General features: G+C 31.9%; 1 protein-coding gene across 1 annotated transcript in view; it reads left to right on the forward strand.

Moving 5' to 3' along the window:
- LOC131851196 (MOXD1 homolog 1-like) overlaps positions 1–20,388 on the forward strand; it is a 54,633-nt gene that overhangs the window by 17,491 nt on the left and 16,754 nt on the right. The window contains exon 2 of the mRNA XM_059201650.1: positions 7,518–7,994. Within this exon, the coding sequence (XP_059057633.1) occupies positions 7,557–7,994 (438 nt within the window). The 5' untranslated portion in view covers positions 7,518–7,556. The remainder of the gene's footprint in view (positions 1–7,517; positions 7,995–20,388) is intronic.

Raw genomic sequence — 20,388 nt, forward strand, 5'->3', positions numbered from 1 at the left:
CGAAAACTTTTCTATTGAGTAATTTCACCTACTATAATATATCAGGCATTTTGTTATGTTGCAAATTAATTTAGCATATTTTTCCTTTTATAAATGAGGTATAATAGCAAATTGCTAGTTGCTGTTTTTTTTAATAACGTTAATCATACTTGAAGTGTTTCTGTTAACTATATTATGTCTTTGATACATTTACATGTTGCAACATAGCTATTTAATATCAATATTACAAAAAATAGCTTTTTTTTACATGTAATGCAAGAACACAAGGAAGTTCATATCAATTCCGTAATCTTATAACAGTGGTCTGTAGTAACAGATAATGTGCCTTGTGTATTATTTTGGGTTTTGTAATTTTTTATTAATTTGAATTCTATGATATATTTGAGATCTATGACATTTAAACTGACGGAGATTTACAAGATCCAGTTATCCGTGGAAAGCCTACTCCGTTGAGGGTATTGTGTTGACGTTTTTGTCTGTTCCAGTTGGCTCATGCCCATTGCTGCGTAGCCGGTGGAATGTTCACGCTCCGAAGCACCTTTCGTAACAGTCTTCTTGAGCGTGCTAGTGCAAATGTTTTTGTATGGATATGGCTTTAATGCATTTGTGTCGGCAAACGTAGACTTTGAAAGAACACTCAGACGCTCGAGAACACTTCTTGTTCCTGTTTTATCGTTTTGACCATAGTGGTATAGCAGCTTATCGCACGCCTGACCTGAGAGTTGCTGGTTTGATTCCCGCTTGATACAATATATATATTCATAAATACGATTTGTTTTAATATGAGATATTTATTTCCAAAAAAAGTGTTTAAGGATTCCATTTTATTAGTACCTACCGCTAGTACAAGCTGTGCTCAGTTTGATACAGTGGCGCTGTGTATTAATAAATATTTTTTTTTTGATGGATAAAAATCTTTCAAAATATTTTTTTAATCTGTATAGATTATTTTTGAGTTGTGAGGGATTCTTTTTAGCCAGTTCGGGTAAATTCAATTTCATGGTTCTCAAAAACGATTCGCAATTCGAAACGATTTGGACATTTTGTGAATGGACAGGTGCAAGGGGCATTGCTCCCGCTCGGCCATCGGCTAGGGTTGCGTGAGCCCGTGATTTTCGAATTAAACCACAATTATACCTATAATCATTCCGTGACATGATGACACAAAAGTTTGGCGCCGATCACGCTTATAAATTATATCATGCTCAACTGTCTATTAATACCGTCATACTATGAAACTTCTTGTCTGTCCTGTTCTGTAATGTACTGGAACTTTAGAAAAACGATTATTGTGAAACTCCTTTCTACTTACAATTTCGTCCGCGTAACTAGTATTAAAAGGAAAGTCCTTAATACTAAACGTTACTTATTATTATTTTAATTTGAATATGGATAAAGCATAATAGTCAGCACGGTTATCATTATCAATTTTAGCTATACTTTTAAGTACTGTACAGTGAATGTACAAGTAGACCTTTCAATATAGTACGGTCTCGATCCACCGGAAACTTGCATTGACTCCGTGCGGAGTTCATCAACTCCTTTGACAGTTGTACAGGATGGCTATACGACAATTTTTTTCTACGGCGTCGGTTATCGGTCCTTCGAGTTATGTGACCGTTCCAACAGTATGTCGGTTCTTAGGTTTTACTTGACTTATACACGATGTTATACTTTATAAGAACGAGGCAAAGGACAAAACTTCCTCAGGGCCAGAATTATAAGGATTTTAGCTTAAAAATAGGCTCATAATTGTTATAATTCCTTCGCAATTATCGTATTTAATTTTTATATGTGTCGAACAGATGGTAGCTTGTCAAAAAATATGCATTAACTTAATGTATGTTTAAGTGTTATTAAATAAGTAATATAATCACACACAAACTTTGACGATGCAAAATTTTATGTTTTGCGTAGTTTTTTTACTTTATATGAATAAGTTTTATAAATCCATTTCAACTATTGTGTTTTGAAGTTTTGAATTTTTAATTAATAAAGTGATAGTGGAGAGGAAAAATACAAAGAGCTCATTAACTGACCTTATAGGTTTACGATGTTTGGTTGTATGTATAAGCAATTATAAAAATTTGGAATGAAATTTCTTTATTATTATTATTATTATCTATACACATACATAAAAAGCATTGTTTACGTAAACTATCAAGGATAAAGCGGCACGATGTAATTAGTAAGCAATAATGTTTAGTTACGGTCTATATGATAATAGTATCTTAATTAAGTACACCATATTTAAGCCCAACTTTTTTGATATCCATTCTGACTAATTGGCTGGCGAGGATTCATTCAATGCAATGACTTCTCATTTTTTGCTGGAAATTTGAATCAGAAATGTTAGTCAACTGTGCGTAGAGATAAATGGAAAAACAATATATTAAAATGGAATGTACATATATGACTATACTTTTTTTTATGAATTCAAATTGTATATTATATATCTTTATATGTAAAAACGAGTAGGTATACAATAATAACTAATTAACTAACTACTGATTCTACTTAAATTATGTAATATTGTTTTAAATATATATATTTAAAGAACTCTTTTAATATGGGTAATCTGAATAGCTTATTTTTTATGTATTTTAATTTTTTTAGTTAATTAATGTTTTATAATTATAAGTATCATCCATCTTAATTTTATCGATTACAAAAAATCTTTAATAGTTATTTGTTTTGAAAATAAATCTTATATTGTCAATCAAAACGATAGTCGAATTGAATAAAAATTGCGTATTACTGTAAACTGTTAATAATTCACAATAGAACTATTAAATAAATCTGCAGCCCAAATTATAATTTAGTTTCGTTTAATGACACCGTGGGAATGTGCTAATGTTTTTTAGGTTTCGATACAATATAGTTTTACGGATGCGGATACTGGATACGGATATGAATAAGTCTTGTTCATGGAATTTCAAATTTGGTTGTAAGAATACGACATTATTTAAACTTTCTTCCTATTTTTTTTGTAATGTAATTGAAATGGCATTAATGATGCATCTATGGTACCACTCATGCTTTGCTATTTCATAGGTCTAATACGACATGCCTCTGATTCTGTAAGTTCACTCCCTAATCTGTCCCTTAATGTGAAACGCAGTTTACAAAGCAAGCTGTTTGGCTGAATAGGCGAGACTGAGGAAACTTTTTACAGTCTACCTTTGGTATGTCTCATGTCACAAACTTTGTAAAACACAAACCCTGAAATGTATATTCTCAATATAGGTACGAGTACCTTTGTCAGCGTCCAGATCAACAATCCACTGTGGATCACGAAATCCAATCTTTTCTTACAATAACAAAGGAATGTTATTATAAGCAAGTTTTTCGTTTTCTTTACTACTTATACCATTTTCAATACCATAGTTGTGTGTATAGGTGTAATTTTATAGCCAGAGCCTATGAAAACAAAAATATTTTATATATATACCTCTGAAGTACCTTGTTTATTTTTTTTTATTTACCGCCTTGAAGATTATTTCACCCGTAAATAAAACTATAATTAACAATTTATCACCGATGGATTTATTACAATGTCCTACAAAAAAGTTCACGAAAAAATGTACAATGTTATTATATTGACAATTGAAAATATTGCAAAAAAGAGTTTTAAAAGAATATAGAATTATAGGTATTATTAATAAAGAGAAAAAGTCTTATTAAACAGTAATAATTAATTTTATGTACTAATAGTTAGCAAATATGTAGATGCTAACTACGATATTGAGTCATGCCATATTAGCTAAATGTGGTTTAATGTTAATATTTGTTATTAATACAATGTCATAACAGAAATATTGCTTAAAATCAGACTAGAACGGCGAGATTGAAAATATTCTTCTTTTGTACAAACCAATCGAGAGTTGAAAGTTTGTCGGTACACACAACACCATCCAGTTGATCTCAATTCCTTCAAATAAAATATTCAATTTTTTAACTTATACGTTTGTTGACATTTATATTTTTGTTTCTGTTTGAGATATATATGAAATAAAATAATATACTACTATTAAAATTTTCAAACTAACAAAAGGATCAACATTGGAATATTCGTTAAAGTTAAAGGTTGGTTTTAATATGCAGAAGTCTTATTGCTAAGAGTTACAGATTTTCCATTTTTTTATTGGAATGGCAAACAGTCTAATGGCCTACCTGATGGCAAGCGATAACCGTCGCATGTACCATATATATGAACAGCGCTAGAGATGTGTCATGGGTGTCACGTTATCAAATGACACCCATGAGACAATTCATGTGTTGCTATTCCAGGGGACTAAAATGTCATGCCTCTTATTCTATAATGAAGGAATGTCTATACGATAGTGGGAAATTTTATTAAAATTGTTGTTAAGCGTATTGGTAAATACAGTTGATTGTCGTTTTGGTTTTTTAGTTCAGGTTTTGGTTCAAAGCTATTTTCATTGTTCGTATGCAGGACGAGTACTTGTATTTCGTGTTTCGATGTTTCTGTTGTCACCAGTGTTGGGTCGCTTCTAAAGTATTTTAGGTATTACGATGTGTAGCGATTATATTTTGTTACGAGACAATTTCTGTTATGTTCGGAATATGGCAAATTTTTAATTAATTAGAATCAATTTTGATGAATTACTTATCATTTCATATCAACAAACACTACTATATTTTCATCTATTTATGTACACCATTCAATAGTTCTTTTTATCACAGAAGCACTCGTGCATATCTTGTTAGTTGAATAGATAAATTCGCAAATCAATTATCTGTAACTTATTAACCAATTTTCTATTATCATTGCCTATAAATTAAAATAAGTAAATTAACGCCTAGCTGAAATAAATATTATTTAATCAGTCCTCGAATCAAACTATGAACTGACGAGGGTTTCTATGAGAATATATTTTATATTTAAATTACTCACGAAATAATGATTCAATTTCAAAATGTTTTAAGAATGAGTTGGACATATAAAAACATATGATTTTTAGGGACATTCTCCCTAGAAATCATATATTGTTAGAAGTAATTTCTTGAAGTAGGCAGGACCGGTTAAAGAACTGATCTTGGAGGGTTATTATATATTATTTTACTAGCAGTGGGGTCAATAGTGTGCATGGTTAGCAATCTGTATATTTACTATAAATATATAAAAAAGATAAAATCAAGTAAAATAAACAGGAAGTCAAAGTGGCAAATATCGAGACATCCAATTAAAGGCGTCAATTCTGGTCAGGTTATACAATATCGAAAAAATGTTACTCCATTTGTTTATAACGACCAGGGAAGCGGTTTCGACTTCCTTTCAATAAGTGGATAATGATTTGTTATCTCGTTTCGCCGGTGCGACCGCAGTTGGTTTTTGTTGCTGTTTGCTTTCCGTTCTATTTCTAATATGGCGGTTGATCTTGGTAGGAAAGCTAAATGCGAGCATTCACTCGGTCGTCCGTGACACGTGCCAGAGTCACGATTACTGAAGATTACTAGATACTACCATAGCAAATATATAACTATTCAGTAGGACATATTATCGCTGAAATATAAAAATAAATTGCGAAAATAATCGGCAAGTTGAAGTGGCTGGAAGTAACGACATTTTTCAAGTGATAGAGCAGCGCGAATAGGCCAACTTGAATCTGGAAATACCACACCTATTCAGAATACCGGCGTTAAATGTTATTAACGCGTTTCGCATAGAGAATCCAGTCGAGTGGAGGATGCCCTTATGCTATAAAAAAATTAGAAATATGTATATTACTCATCTCAGTCTTATATAATGAATGAACAAGCGTTCATGTTCATTTATTGCCTCACCATTAAACGAAGACACGTCTTTGATTGTATGTAGGGAGACACGCTTGAATAGTTAAGTGGTATATATTATGTAGAACGTAGGTAATTCAAGCTTCCTTATAAAATATATATTCATTATTGGCATACAAAATGGCTGAATATGTTTTATTAAAAAAACTGATCTTCGGTCTTTTGAATCAAACAAAGTAGCACCATCTGATGATTAACGGTTACCGTTTTATCAGGTAAAGCGTCAACTCGATTGCACTTCCAAAATAATACTTGCAAAAAAATGTTATCATTTCCAATAACGGGAATTGCCTGCTTTGCTTTACTTTTCCCTTTTAAAATTCCATACGCGCCTATATTCTGATAAGATAATCTTATTATTCTACCCCTTGAAGACAGTGATTATGCAAAAGCTGTCGCAATCTTAATACGACGGCGAGTAAGCAAAGAGTATGCGAATGATTTATTCACAGGTATGCCCTTAAAATTTGCTTGTTCTGTGTACAGGGGTGACAGCAATAATTCAGTCCAGATATTTAGTAAAAGGTATTGCAATAATATAGTAAATGTAAAATGTGACACGTTATATTATTTAAATATTAAATTATCACATTTTGTCACAAGATTATGAGCTGCTTACGTTGTATTATATATTGATGCTTTACTTATTCGTCAACAGAATCGGAATGTTTATATCCACATACTGAAAGCTAAATAATGTCAAATCAAAAAGTATATACGAGTACAGAAATATATTCTGTTGGTTTGTAAGAATGAATGTGTCGCACAAAGACTTTTATTATAGACTGCTATTATTATAATATGATATTATTTTCACTAAATACAGCTTAGGATGAGTATTCCTTATTTCTTTATCCACGGATCACGAAAATCGTAGTTTTGGGGTCGATTTTACACATGTGGTAACCCTATTATCCTAAATGCCTGTAACAGATGGTGAACTCGAGAGTTTTTGCCACATACGAAATTCTCACGTTTATTTTTCAAAGTTGCTCCGCGGTTTAAGATAATTAAAATCATTCTTTACGTGAGAAAAGACGCTTACGATTGTCTTCGGTTTATTTTAGTTACTATGGCGTTATAAAATTACGTAGGTGGTATTCTATGCTAAAATTATCACCTCGTTACCATTTTATTGTTCATTCTGTTTTTTTATTTGAATAAATATCTATTTTATTTTATTATACGTCAATAATACCTAATATAGACACTAATGGTTAAGAATTTCATAGGAGAATGTTGATTCATTTACAAATAACACCAAACATAATTATTTTGACTTCTATGTTAGTGAAGATTCCTTTAGGTAGTATTTGTTTTTGCAATTTTTATTATGTTATCGATGTATGGAATAAGTTTAGGTATACCTATTATTTAGTGCTAATCTTTATGTAATGTAAAATACCTTATATTTAGGTATATAGGGTACTCAGTGCAGCTGGAATCTAGAAGTGTGAACAATACATCCGTTATCTCATTTTCTCTGTCGACTAGTAGATATTATATTAGATACATTTACTATATATATATTTATCGGAAATAATACCGATAATTATGATTCTTTTAATTTTTCTTTTGTAATAGTTCATTAAGTTTGATTTCGATTTTATGTATATTACCTACCTTTTCTAATTATTATCTATTGAGTATTATTTTGTGTCTTTTAATACCGTTCTAATTGACATTTATGTTTGTTCCAGATGATCTAAAAGTAATGAAGCAAGGACAGTGAAGGCAAAATGTATATACAAACAATTTTAACACTAAGCGTCATTCTGCTGTGTGATGCGAAATTACCAAGAACAAAATCACACATTCAGCCAAACGAATTCCCATCGAATCCAATACAATACAATGATGCACTTCGTCTATTACAGCCAGAGTTAAAAAATGAGAAGACTAGCCGCATAGTCGATCAGTATAAAGTAAGACACCGTCGGGAGGTTTTTGATTCAAATCTATACGATTCTGGCTTAAACTGGACACACTCTGAAAGTTTGGATCAACATGGTGACGTTGTGTTGAAATGGACCAGTTCTCAGAATGATATTACGTTCAGAATCGAAGCAAGAACCCTTGGTTATGTTGGTCTGGGGTTCAACTCAGAAGGTAACATGAGAGGCGCGGATTTAGTTGTCAGCTGGGTTGACGACGATACCGGCAGGGCTCAGATTTTGGTAAGTTAAAGAAAAAATTACTCATTGAAGCATTGTTCTCTTAGACATTTATCAATGTTATATTAAGTATATCCTTCCATCCATTTTCTTGGACTTTAAATTCTAAATTAAATATCACGCTTATGCTTATGATATGTCCTGTCTTTATTTACTGCATTCATAACATCAAGTTATGTATATAATATCAAAGCTTATTTCAAGTATTGATTGAACAATCATAACAACGTGACTCAATTTGAAAGCTCTGTTCGTGTATAGAAATATTGTATTCTGAAACGTATCAAAAAGTGTTTTTTTTTACAACAAAATGAAGTACGAGAATGTCAGATTTCAATATTTCAGCCACAGTAGCTTTTAAAGGCTTTGTGATTTTAATTAGATACTCTCGTACATTTTATTAGAAAATATTCTTATGTAAAAATTCGTTATAAGAAAAGATTTCCTGTTAACGAGAAACGAAAGAAAGAATTCACTTCATAAATGTTGCTTTTTAAAATAATTAGCTTCTACCCTTACAGCATCGTTCACGTGGGATTTAGTTATTAAGTAAGATTCAGATCTAAGAATATATGTTTGATTGATATATTGTAGTACGGTACATACTAGCCGGTACCATAATCACAGTACCAATACTGAGTAAAAGTGATACAATTTTGTAATAATTGCTTAAGTTAATTTTATTATTAATAATCTATACTGATAGTGTAAATTTGAAAGTGTGGTTAGAAAATAGATAGTAGGTACTTCAACATTTCATCTACATATAATGAAACTAATATTTGTTTATTATGAAATAATTAAAAAATGAATATAAAAGGATAACAGCGTTAGTGTGATATCGTTCTATTCAGTATTCAAAGTTTTTCTATTGTCATTAAGCTCATATTTTAACTTCTAAACCAATAATAATATGTAATTAACAACATCATATCACACGCTAAATAATGGAAGTGCATTAACTAAAACAAATAATTCTTGTGATTTTGACTTAATCTTTAAAGATTTAAAATCGATTTTCCAGTAACTTTCTATTAGTTAATGCATTTTATTATTGAGCATGCGATGTAATAATATGCAAATACACACTGTCTGTTTAAGACGTTTGTCCATCAACATATTATTAATAGGGTAACCTAATTAAGACACATTTGGGCCCATATATATATTTTTTTATTTTTTAATGTTTGAGAACTTAATAATTACGCATCTATAGCATATTCATTCTAATGTCCTGGGAAATAAGATCTAAGCTATTTTTCTTATAAAACACAATGCTCTGCGGTTTTCGATGGCATGTCAACGGCCCAAGAAACGAACCATGACGGTTGACACCATCGTTGTCTCCTCCATGCTCTGTTTTAGAAAAGATAATTGCGTACATTTTGTATAGCTGTATATATAATATGTAGTTCTATTTTTCCATCTATTAACGACGTTGTACTATCGTCATATATTCCGGTTTTTTTTATATACATATTTTGTTTCTTATTCACTATATTACTATAGTAACATTACTCTGCTGAACGGTTTTGCATCTTTTTTTTCTTGTTACGCCTTGGAAGCTTATGTAATTAATTACTTATAGGTTTCGTATATTATTTTATATTTTTCAAAGCTTTGCTTGACAAAATAGATAAAAGGAAATACTACGCCCAATTACGAATTACTCTTGCGCTATAAATCTTTCAAATCTGAAATTTAGGAAGGTTGGAAAATCCCACGGGAATGTAGTAATTTTGGATTCCATTTTCTTCTGTTAAGTAGTGGAATAAGTGGAATGTTTATTCTTCCATAATTTCTGTATTGCAAAATGCAATAAGTTAAAAAATTACGATTTTTAAGTAATCCTGAATCAGAAAAACCTCTAATAAAATATAGATAATAACCAATATTGACAAGGTCAGCTTTATTTTTAGATATTTCTTCTTTATAGCGATACGAGGAATTCGCTCCTCTGGATAGCACTTCAAGTACCTAGTATATTTTCTATATAGGAATAGTTTTTATATACTTTGCTGAGAAATTAGTAACTCCGCATATAAAAACCACTTTATACTTTTATTTTAATGACAAAATGTAGCCTGTTCGTGTCTCCGGGGCGTCACCTATCATCATCATATACAAATTCCTCGTAACTGATCTAACTATTAGACGTGAAAGAATTACAAACAAATACACTTTCGTATTTATAATATATAGATTATTGTTTAGCGTTATCTATGTTACATGTCCATTGTGTATTAACAAACACAATACAATTATTTATCCTTCTATACAAAATATTTATTTGTACGGTCTATAACTGCAGTAGCTGGTAGGTAGTTATCTAAACCCAAACCACAAAGGCAATTTGCATACAGATGTGCAGTTCTTGAGAAAATTTATTCTAGATGGTAGATAGTAGGGCTGCGGTCGTTAGAACGAAAAAAAAAACGTTTAGTTCACGGTCTTGCATTATTCTACAATATAATCCTAACTATATTTTATAAATGCGAATGTTTGTACATCTGTATGCAGACTTGTTTTTATATCAAAAACTAATCTGGAAAAGATAGTAAGAGGAGGTTTGTACGAACGAAGTTGCCGTGAAAAAGCTATTGAGTAGGGGGCGGAAGCGTTAATAATGGTGACCAATAACCCCATTGCTGGCAATATACATTGTACAAATACCACGTCAGCATGATCTCCATGCGGTACCTCCAAATAATTATTACTCTAAATGCTGTACCATATTCTGTAAATAACCTTCATTTTTTCGTTATTTCGCCACGATCATCATCCATCGGTATATATGTAATAACTTGTTAAAAGTAGGATTAGTACTTAGTGACATCTTCTGTTCTTCTAACAGAAATGAAAAAAAATATTCTGACATTCCGCTATGTCTGCAAAGCTTATCTATTCAGTAGATTAGCCATGAAACCTAACAAAAACTCGTGTTCACGAATTACTACAAAAAATTTAAAGTTCAATCGTGAACTAGGTGCTGTCAACTGCTGTCCTATTCGTCATAGTTATACAAATTTAAGCCTATACGTGAAGATTTTTGTAGACTAATTTATCACTTCGTCTTTTGTCGCCAGTTCATTATAGGTACCTTGTTTTCCGCAACTTCGACAAATCTAATCTAATCTAATCTAATGTCTCTGAACCATACTGTTTCCGACTGTCGCTTGTTCTGTCACTCAGTCACTCAATCAATCTTTATTAACAGATTTGAAACGCAGGTTCTACACAGAGGAAACACTATTTTCCTCTGTGTAGGTTACGTGATATTTTCACCAAAAGTAAACTTTTTTAAATAATAATAATAATCTCAGGACAATTCACACAGCACCATCTAGGCCCAAGTTAAGCTAGGAAAAGCTTGTGTTATGGCTACTAAATAACTGATACATATACATAGATATATATATTTTTAAATGAATACATATTATACATAGAAAACACCCAGACCGATACAAACAATCATACTCATGAATACAAATGTTTGTGCCGTGCGAGGAATCGAACCTGCGACCATCGGTCGTAAAGCGGTGTGCTAGACCGCTAGACCACCGAGGTCGTCAATAAATTATTAAAGTTACGTAATATGATAATTATCAGACCAAGAAACCGAAAATAAAGTATTTTTGTTTGTTTATACTATAATACTTTTTGTGGTTACGGGTATGAAAGTATCAGTGCCAAATCACTATGTATCTCATAAAAAGCTTATAAAAAAGCTCAACAAATCCATCCATGCCGTCAGCCGATGTTGAGTTTTCTATTTGCAGTGAATAATTAAAATTTATTTATAGACCTTATATTATTATTATTTGTATATGTATATAGCGATCTCGAAGTTGTTTCGAACAAGTAGGTATAATACTTGATCGTAGCGTACAACATCCTTTGAAGTATATAACTGAATAGGCGATTGTTTGGCTTCGGTTGGTTGGTACCAACAAAGGACAATTCTATATCCGGATGTCTAATGGCTGTGTGTAAATAGATAAGACGGCAATCTATATTTATGTAATCTATTATTATAAAGAGGCTTGTTCTGACTGATTGACTGTATATATGCCAAAGCACAACTTACACGATATTAGGTTTAGAAATATGAATTTTTGCGTAAGTTCAATAGGCATCCACTGGGGGAAAAGGAGATTGTTAGCAATGAGGATTGATGATCTTATTGCTAGCAATGTACCATGGCAAGTTGAACTTCACGCGGTTCCCCGTGGAAACCATCGTGATAAATTCTTGGTGAATTTGTCACGATGGGCTAATTGACCTGACCTCATGCTCATTATCATCCTCCACTGATGCCCCGCCAGCATAAGCCGTTAACGCTGGCGGGTGCACCATTCCTTTATCATCCATAAAAAAAGGACATCCAATAAGAACTTATTTTTCAAAAGTAATTTCTATGGGCATGAAAATATGGTTGAAAGTTCAATATGATGTGTCCATAAACGGAAGTTGCCTGCGTGGGTACCTTAGTTTCACCTATTTCAACCGCCAAACAGCTTTGTAATCTAAATATATATAACTCAAAGATGACTGACGTAGTGATCTATCAACGCACAGCCCAAAAAGCTACTGGACGGATCGCGCTGAAATCTGGCATGTAGGTAGATGTTATGACGTAGGCATCCGCTAAGAAAGGATTTTAATTAATTCTACCCCCAAGGTGATAAAATAGGGGATGAAAGTTTGTCAATTTTAAACCGATCGGGCTGAGACTTTGCATGCATAAAGCTACTATGACGTATCCCCTAACAAAGGAAACAAAAGTAAAAGCCGCAAAAACTATACCTAATTAATAATAATGCTTTTTAACTCGAGCGAAGCCGCGGGCAAAAGCTAGTTACAATAATAGAACAAGCAGTGAAATGACAGGACAAGAGGCATGAAATGACTTAATCTTCCGGAATGGCGGCGCATGAGTGGGTGTTTCATAATGAACTCCGTAGTGCATTTTATTCCTTTAAAAATTGTTACAATCTTAGGAATCTAAATAATAACTTGATCTAATTGAAACCTTGGTTCTATAGATATACATTTACAAGTCTATGCTTGATACCTATCTATATATCATTTCTAGCAAAGTTAACAAGCGTACTTCATCTATATAATACCTAATTAGTGTACGGTGTACAGAAAGTTAAATAAACAAATCTACCCAATTGAGTATAGTCAAGCCTATCTGTCGTAAGAGATCGTTATACGATGATTTAAAAGTATTACATTGGATACAATTTAATTTTGATACTTAACTTAATTATTTAGTTATTTTGATTACATTTTTTCCAATCGCCTGTCAAAATATACATTGTAATTCTGCTGTACTGCTTCGGCAGTAAGTACATATTCGCATACCTACTACATACTAAACGTGTTAGTGATATATTTATTTCAAGCATAGTTCAGCGACTTCAATTTTATTATTGTTCCATCTTGAATTTTTAAGTCTGGTATTTTATATTCAGGTTGGTGGTTGAAGCACTGCGGCACAGAATACCTAATAGTAATGAATAGCCAAAGGCATTATTGATAGTAAAGTGCTGCGACAAATACATTTGCGATTAATGTTATATATTTAATAGCATCAATTTTATGCCGTTAGTGTACAAAGCGTTTATAGATATTTTGGGATATTCTACATAATGTAAAGCCAGGGAAAATATTATCGGGGGTTCATTTAAAAGCCGTACAAACGCCGGCCGCCTCAGTGTAATGTAACAAATGGTTAACCACTCCTGTGTGGAATCCCTGCTTAGTTAGAACAGGTACACTCGGGAGAAAAAATGTATAAATGTTTCATTTTACGTAAACAAGATTTGACTTCAGATAAGTGGAGCGGTAGTCTATGTTTACAAGTACCTACCTATGTTTTGTGGTATTAGGATAATAAAATTACAAAACTACACTAAGTTTGTTTAAAGGTTTATCTATAAGAATATATTAAACTTAATTCAGCTCGTGACTTCGTTGGTATCACTAGGATTGACTTCGTTGAGAAATAGCCTATGTCCTTCTTTATTTTATATACATCTAATTTTATGATGATTACTCTGACGTAAAATGGTAACAACAAACAAACTAATGAATGCATCATATTTGTATAATACAACTTAAGATTACTCGATTGTTTCCCTTCGCGCATTCCGCATAGAAGGGGGTGGGGGGAGGAGTATTTATTATTTTATAAGATCTAATTTTATCACATCTTTAATGAAATCTATACTACATACATATGCTATGTACCTACTGTGTATGTACACATGTATATGTACTTTCTTTAAGTATATTTCTGTCGAAATATTAATATAAATATTTTTTTTGTCCACTATTGATTAGATTATACCGTGACTCACGAATCGAACTATTATACAAGTGTTAATATAATAATAATTTTATAATTCGGAAATTTGATATCTAATCGCCACTTGGGGTTCATTTCTATTACGTCATGGTTTTAATCTAATTTATCATGAATCGGTCACACTAATATTTTCATTATACCGAATCGTAGTAATTGTTATATTTAGAGACTTAACGAGTTTCTAATACATTTGTAAAATATGCTTTATTGGCAGGCATTCATGATAAATATGCCATTGCGTATGCATACGGCAAACAAATTTTCGACAGAATCAGAAATGCAATGCAAATGCAAAATTATAGGCAAAAAAATGTTGTAATTAAAAAAAAACAATTGGGGATTGTCAATATTCAATACCAGTCATGGCATTTCCTAAAAAAATCTTTCCATTTATAAACAGATTTTGATGATTTCTATTAGGATCTTTATTAGGATTTGTTTCCACACGAAAGAAAACTCATTTAGACACATGATTTTCTTATTTTGAACAGTATTTTTATTTTAGATATTCTTATATGTCATTAGAAGTGAAGTTAATTATATTACCAATCACTTTACCACGTGTAAGTACCCAGAAGCCTGTCACACGCACCACAGAATACCTATTTGTATTTGTACCCACGTATTACAATCACGTACAGTGAATCACCCAATATATTACAACAGACACATATACAATGTAACAATTTACTGGGGATGTTGTATTCGGTATGGAAAATCGATTATTTTTGTTACTATATAATCGATTTCAGATGAATAACAATCTACTTTTCCATTCTGTATTATTTTTCTACAACCCTATTTTTTAACTTAGGTTGTCATAAGTAATTTTGTAGGTGAACTTGGTGTTGTATGTTGTTGTTAGACATGGGATGTAAAAAATCGTCAGTGGAGAAGTCAACCTTTTTCTTAAATTCTCTTTCTTGGAATAATAAAATCGGATAATCGATTTTTTTAATAATCGAATATTTTGTCACATCTCTACAATTTACACTGCCAGATTTGTGTACGTTACACGGTACGGAGTGTGAAGTCACAAAACATAAACTAATTAAATTTAGAAGCGGCCTGTGTCAAAACTGAAACTTGCGCATTGTTGGGGTATATTTTTTTAGGGTCAGTACGTAAACTGATTATACTTGCCCTTTTGCCAAAAGCGTGCTTGTTTTTTAATGGAATGAACATATAAAATTGTCCTTTGGTAACAAAAACTCACGAGTGTTTTCTAATCATTTTAACAAAAAGGATTATGGTTGACATAAACCTGCCTAGCTTCGTCTGCGTGGATACCTCTGTCTACCTATTTCAGCAGCTAAGCTTGTTTTGTAAGCTGCGTTTCGGCAAAAGGGTGGATACGGCAGTGAATTTACATGATAAGAGGCATGACATCTTAGTCCTCTGGAATGCCAACGCATGAGTCGTGCCACAGGCGTCACACGATGTCGTGATGTCCTTAGTGCTATTCATGTATATAAGCGACAGTCACTTGCCATCAGGTAGCCGAGCAGCCGACAGAAAAAAAAACCGTAGAACAATTTTAGCGCTATTGAATTACAAATATAGTTGGCAGACATCTAAACATGTTTTCTCTCACTAATTAATTACACAAAACCAATATCAAATACTAAATACCACCCATCATTAAATGCCGCCCACAGCGTGTTTATTTCTTCATTATTGTTTAGAAACTGACTTGCTGACAAGTCAACACGCTGTTCAAACCGCTGAACCTAGAAATCGAGTTCATCACGGAGCCTTGTTACGTGAGCACCGAGTAGATGCGAGAGTTTCGTACTAGTTTGCTTTGTAAGGAAAGACCCGGGACTTGCTTATGCAATCCACTTGCAAACAATTCTCATTAGAAAGATATAGTATAAAGCGATTATGTATTGACCTTTATTTATTTTATTATTATTCTTGTCAATTCCTTACTGATGTAATACTGGTTAATTTTGTACCTAGTTGAACGGGAGCCTGTTTTGTTAAAGTTTCTGTAATTAAATATTTCTGATTTCTATAACACAAGCCTTGAGCTTAGTGCAGGGATTGCTGTTAAAATATTTTGTCTATAACGATTGCTGTAAAGTTACACAAATAAATAAATATATTAATTTTACATTTGCTTTCAACTCAACTGCAACTGTCATCTGTGTTATGACTCAGAAATCTGTCAATTTCAATACAATGTTAAGTATTATAGTATAATATATTTGTTTTTGGATATTTATATACGGGTTTTTAAATAGTATTTACATCTATGTATTATATACTATAGATGAACATTACAATAACATCATTTCAATGGAAAATATATTAAATATAATGTAATATCTAGTTTGAGCTTAAACTGAAATTTTATTTAAGTTAATTTGTGTCGTGTAGTATACTACTGGTTCCGGCTTCGGACGGGTGTACATGTATAATACATATAAACCGTCCTCTTGAATCACTAACTACTACTAATCTATTGCTAAAAACTGTATTACTTAATGACTTGATTGATTTATAATGAGGATTACAGAATTAATATTTGTACGCTGGAAACAGCAGAATATGATGAAACATATATTATAATAATTACCACCATTGTGCATACCATATTCTGACAAATAAGTATATGATTATTATTATAAAATTCATTGCATAAATTAAAAGATCTAAGCTAACAGACAGCCGAAGCGATTTCATTTTATACTATGTAAATATGTCTCTGTAATTGTAACTTAAACGTAAAGCACATGACCACAATGTTTCTTATTGCATCTTTATATTTTAATGTAGATACTCATAGTTAAAAAATATTATACAAGTCAAGCGTGACAGAACTCGTACTTATATCGTCTATTGTTATCAATATCGATACAGACACCATTATAAAATTATTCAAACTTGATTAAGTGCAGGAAGTGAGACTAATGTATAATCGATCCTTTTTTAGACAATAACAAGAACTCGATAGTTGAGAATTCGGAGATCAATTTCATTTTAGTTACCCTCGGGGTAATCATACACGCCATAAACATATATGCTCACGGGGCAGGCTACCAAAATTTCCCTTTGTCGTTATTGAACATTGAAATTTTGGAATTTATAGCTGTACTTAGAGATAATATGAGCGTTTTGTTTAATGACTTTCCAAGTTACCTTGGCAGGTTGGAGTATATAAGTTTCACTGTAATAGAGATTCTAATACATTGTAGTATCTGGAGATAGTTTCGATGTTCTACTTCACGTGAAATAGCTTACTAGTTTACATAAACTTGATGTATAAAACCTATGTTAGTCGCTAATAATGTAGTACATCTAAGAGAGAGAATTTATAAAAAAAACGGGATTTTGTTTTATTTTCAAGAAATCATAGATTTCTACGATAAATTTTGATATAAATATGTTTAAAAATTAAAAAATGCACTGAAAAATAAAAGATGACGCCGACCATTAAATTTGAAAATCTTTCTGTTTTAGATATTTGTTTTTTTTTAAACTGACGTTATGAAGGAGTTGGTTTATCTATATTTTATATAAGTATATAGTATATACCTACGACATATTTAGCCAACATTATCATACTTAAGATATACTGAAAACGTTAGCCTGTCTGTAAATTCATATTTTTTTCAAACAAATGGGTCCCTACTGTTTATTCTCATGTTACCGAGATCAAAAATAGCATGCACGTGCATGCTAATGTCACGACAGATTAACTAAAACTTTTTAATACCCCTAAATACACATAAGGGATTCAGACAACAATCATTCACAATTATTTTTAATTTTTTAAGAATTTTTTTTTGTTTTTTATGATACGACATTAAAAATTCATAGAACCCTAAATTTTCAATCGTCTACCATTAACCCGTATTTTTTAATAGATATATAAGTATTTTTTAATACTTTTCTACTCTCGGCGGTCGATAACTGATTAATTTATATGGCAAAGCACGTTTTCCGGGTCATCTTATATATATTTTATTAGTAGCAAACTTCTCGTAACATTGAGTGTTTGTTCATTCCAGTTCGCTCACAAACAAAAAGTTAATTTAACCCATTGTTATTCTGAATAGCTCCCGTACGAAGTCGCGGGTATAGCTAGTAATAAAATATATGAATATCATATAGCTATTTGATTAATAATATTGGAATATTGCACCCGTTAGCGTTAACGGTGTAAGCTGGACCCTGTAACGTAGAGCTAGTACTAAATGTCCCATGTCCCCATTACTAAAAATCCTTTCCCTCTTTATATTCATAACACAGTTTGTGAACTGTGACCATAGCCAAATTAGTCAACCCTCGGTGCCCGCCACAACTTGTGCTTGCCCGGTTTTTTTTTTTACTTAATTGGCTCTACTTTATCTGGAAGATGTATGCGTATTTTGACCGACGGACGGCCCGTACCCTTCGATATTGCATTAAACATGTCACGTCTTATTCGGGTGAGTTACTTGAAATTCCACCACTGACGCTCAGTTTTAAACGAACTCGGAATTAACCTCACAACATTGAGTATATCACACACTTAGGCGCGTTACGTCCATTGAATAAGTAATTGTATTTCGTAAAATATTTAGTGGTCTCGTCGTTTCAAACATCAAAGTATTGTATTGAGTGAATTTGAGTGATTGGATTGAAACGTTCTTTATGTAAAAAAGATGTTGGGTAGGCTCTAGGTAGTTAAAATGCAAGTGATTTTTTATAGATTTTAATGGAATGGTTTACCCGCATGCACTAATGGTAGGTTTACGCGGAGGAGCGCAAGTTGTAATCCTGGATATGACAACTTCCTTTAAATAAAAGAAAAATAGTGAGCTCGGTAATTCTACTGCAGATGCACTTGTCTTCAGTCAGACAATCTTCACATGTCCGTTGATCTCAGCTATAATATTTTTATGTTTAGGTTTTTACCTATGAAAAATATGTGAGCAATATCCATTTAACAGCTAAAATATTCAGAAAAACACTTGTTTAAAAACAATCTATGTATAATTTAATTAAATAATTGTTACAAGTACAAAATTAATTACTCAATTCAAAGGTTTCGTTCGTAACTTATATTTATTACGAAAGAAAATATATTTATAATACTAAATGTCATTTACATTTGTTATAGGACAGCCAATTATACTCTTATTATATTTTATTGAAAACACCGTGTCATTGCCAACCATTTCAAACAAAGGCGTTGGTAAATAGGCATTCGCGCAAGGTGCATGTGGGTACATGACACCTGCACTTTATGATTATGTATCCGAACGCAGCCTGAATCAACTTAGTTATGTTAAGTTGTCGACCGCTTTTTACTCAACTTTCCATTTAAACTCACTGTATAAATTAAATCTTTATGTCGACCTTAATAGATTAAATTATTCGTAATTATAAATAAACGCACCTACCAGTTGTTTTCGTACGTGTGCAATCAGTAACGGTTATTTTTATTAAAAAATAAGTAATTTAAAACTTTATTTTTCTGATGTGTATGCTCAGCTAAGAAACGTGTACGCTTGTGCAAAACCTAATATTTTTAATTAAATTTTAGAAATATATATTTTTAACGGATGATAATGGTATGTTTTACACGCCTTCGCTAACGGAGTACGCTGGCGGGTCATCAGTGGAGGATGACAACATGAGCATGAAGTTTGTTAGCTCATCGTGGTAAATTAACCAGGAATTTATAACGCGTGGAGGTCAAACTGGCATGGTATATTGCAGAAATGGATTCACCAGTTCACATTAGTAACAATATCCTACCCACTACTAAGTTTAGTCTAAATATTAATGAGTTAAATAGGAAGAATTCAATCTAACATGATAGCCACATTGTTATCTAGTGTAGTTATTGCTTTGTAATAAATTATAAAGCAATTACAAATCCCCTCACTCCTAATGTAGATATTAATATGTCCAAAAATATTATTTTAGTATCGTCTGTATTAAGTTGTCTTGCTCTCATATTTATAACATGTTTAGAGGTACACTTAAAGCTTTTCATATTCATATTTAAATGCCAATGCAAGTCGA

This window comes from Achroia grisella, unplaced genomic scaffold, assembly GCF_030625045.1.
Source record: "Achroia grisella isolate CSIRO2021 unplaced genomic scaffold, CSIRO_AGI_Agris_v1 utg782, whole genome shotgun sequence".
Classification (NCBI taxonomy): domain Eukaryota; kingdom Metazoa; phylum Arthropoda; class Insecta; order Lepidoptera; family Pyralidae; genus Achroia; species Achroia grisella.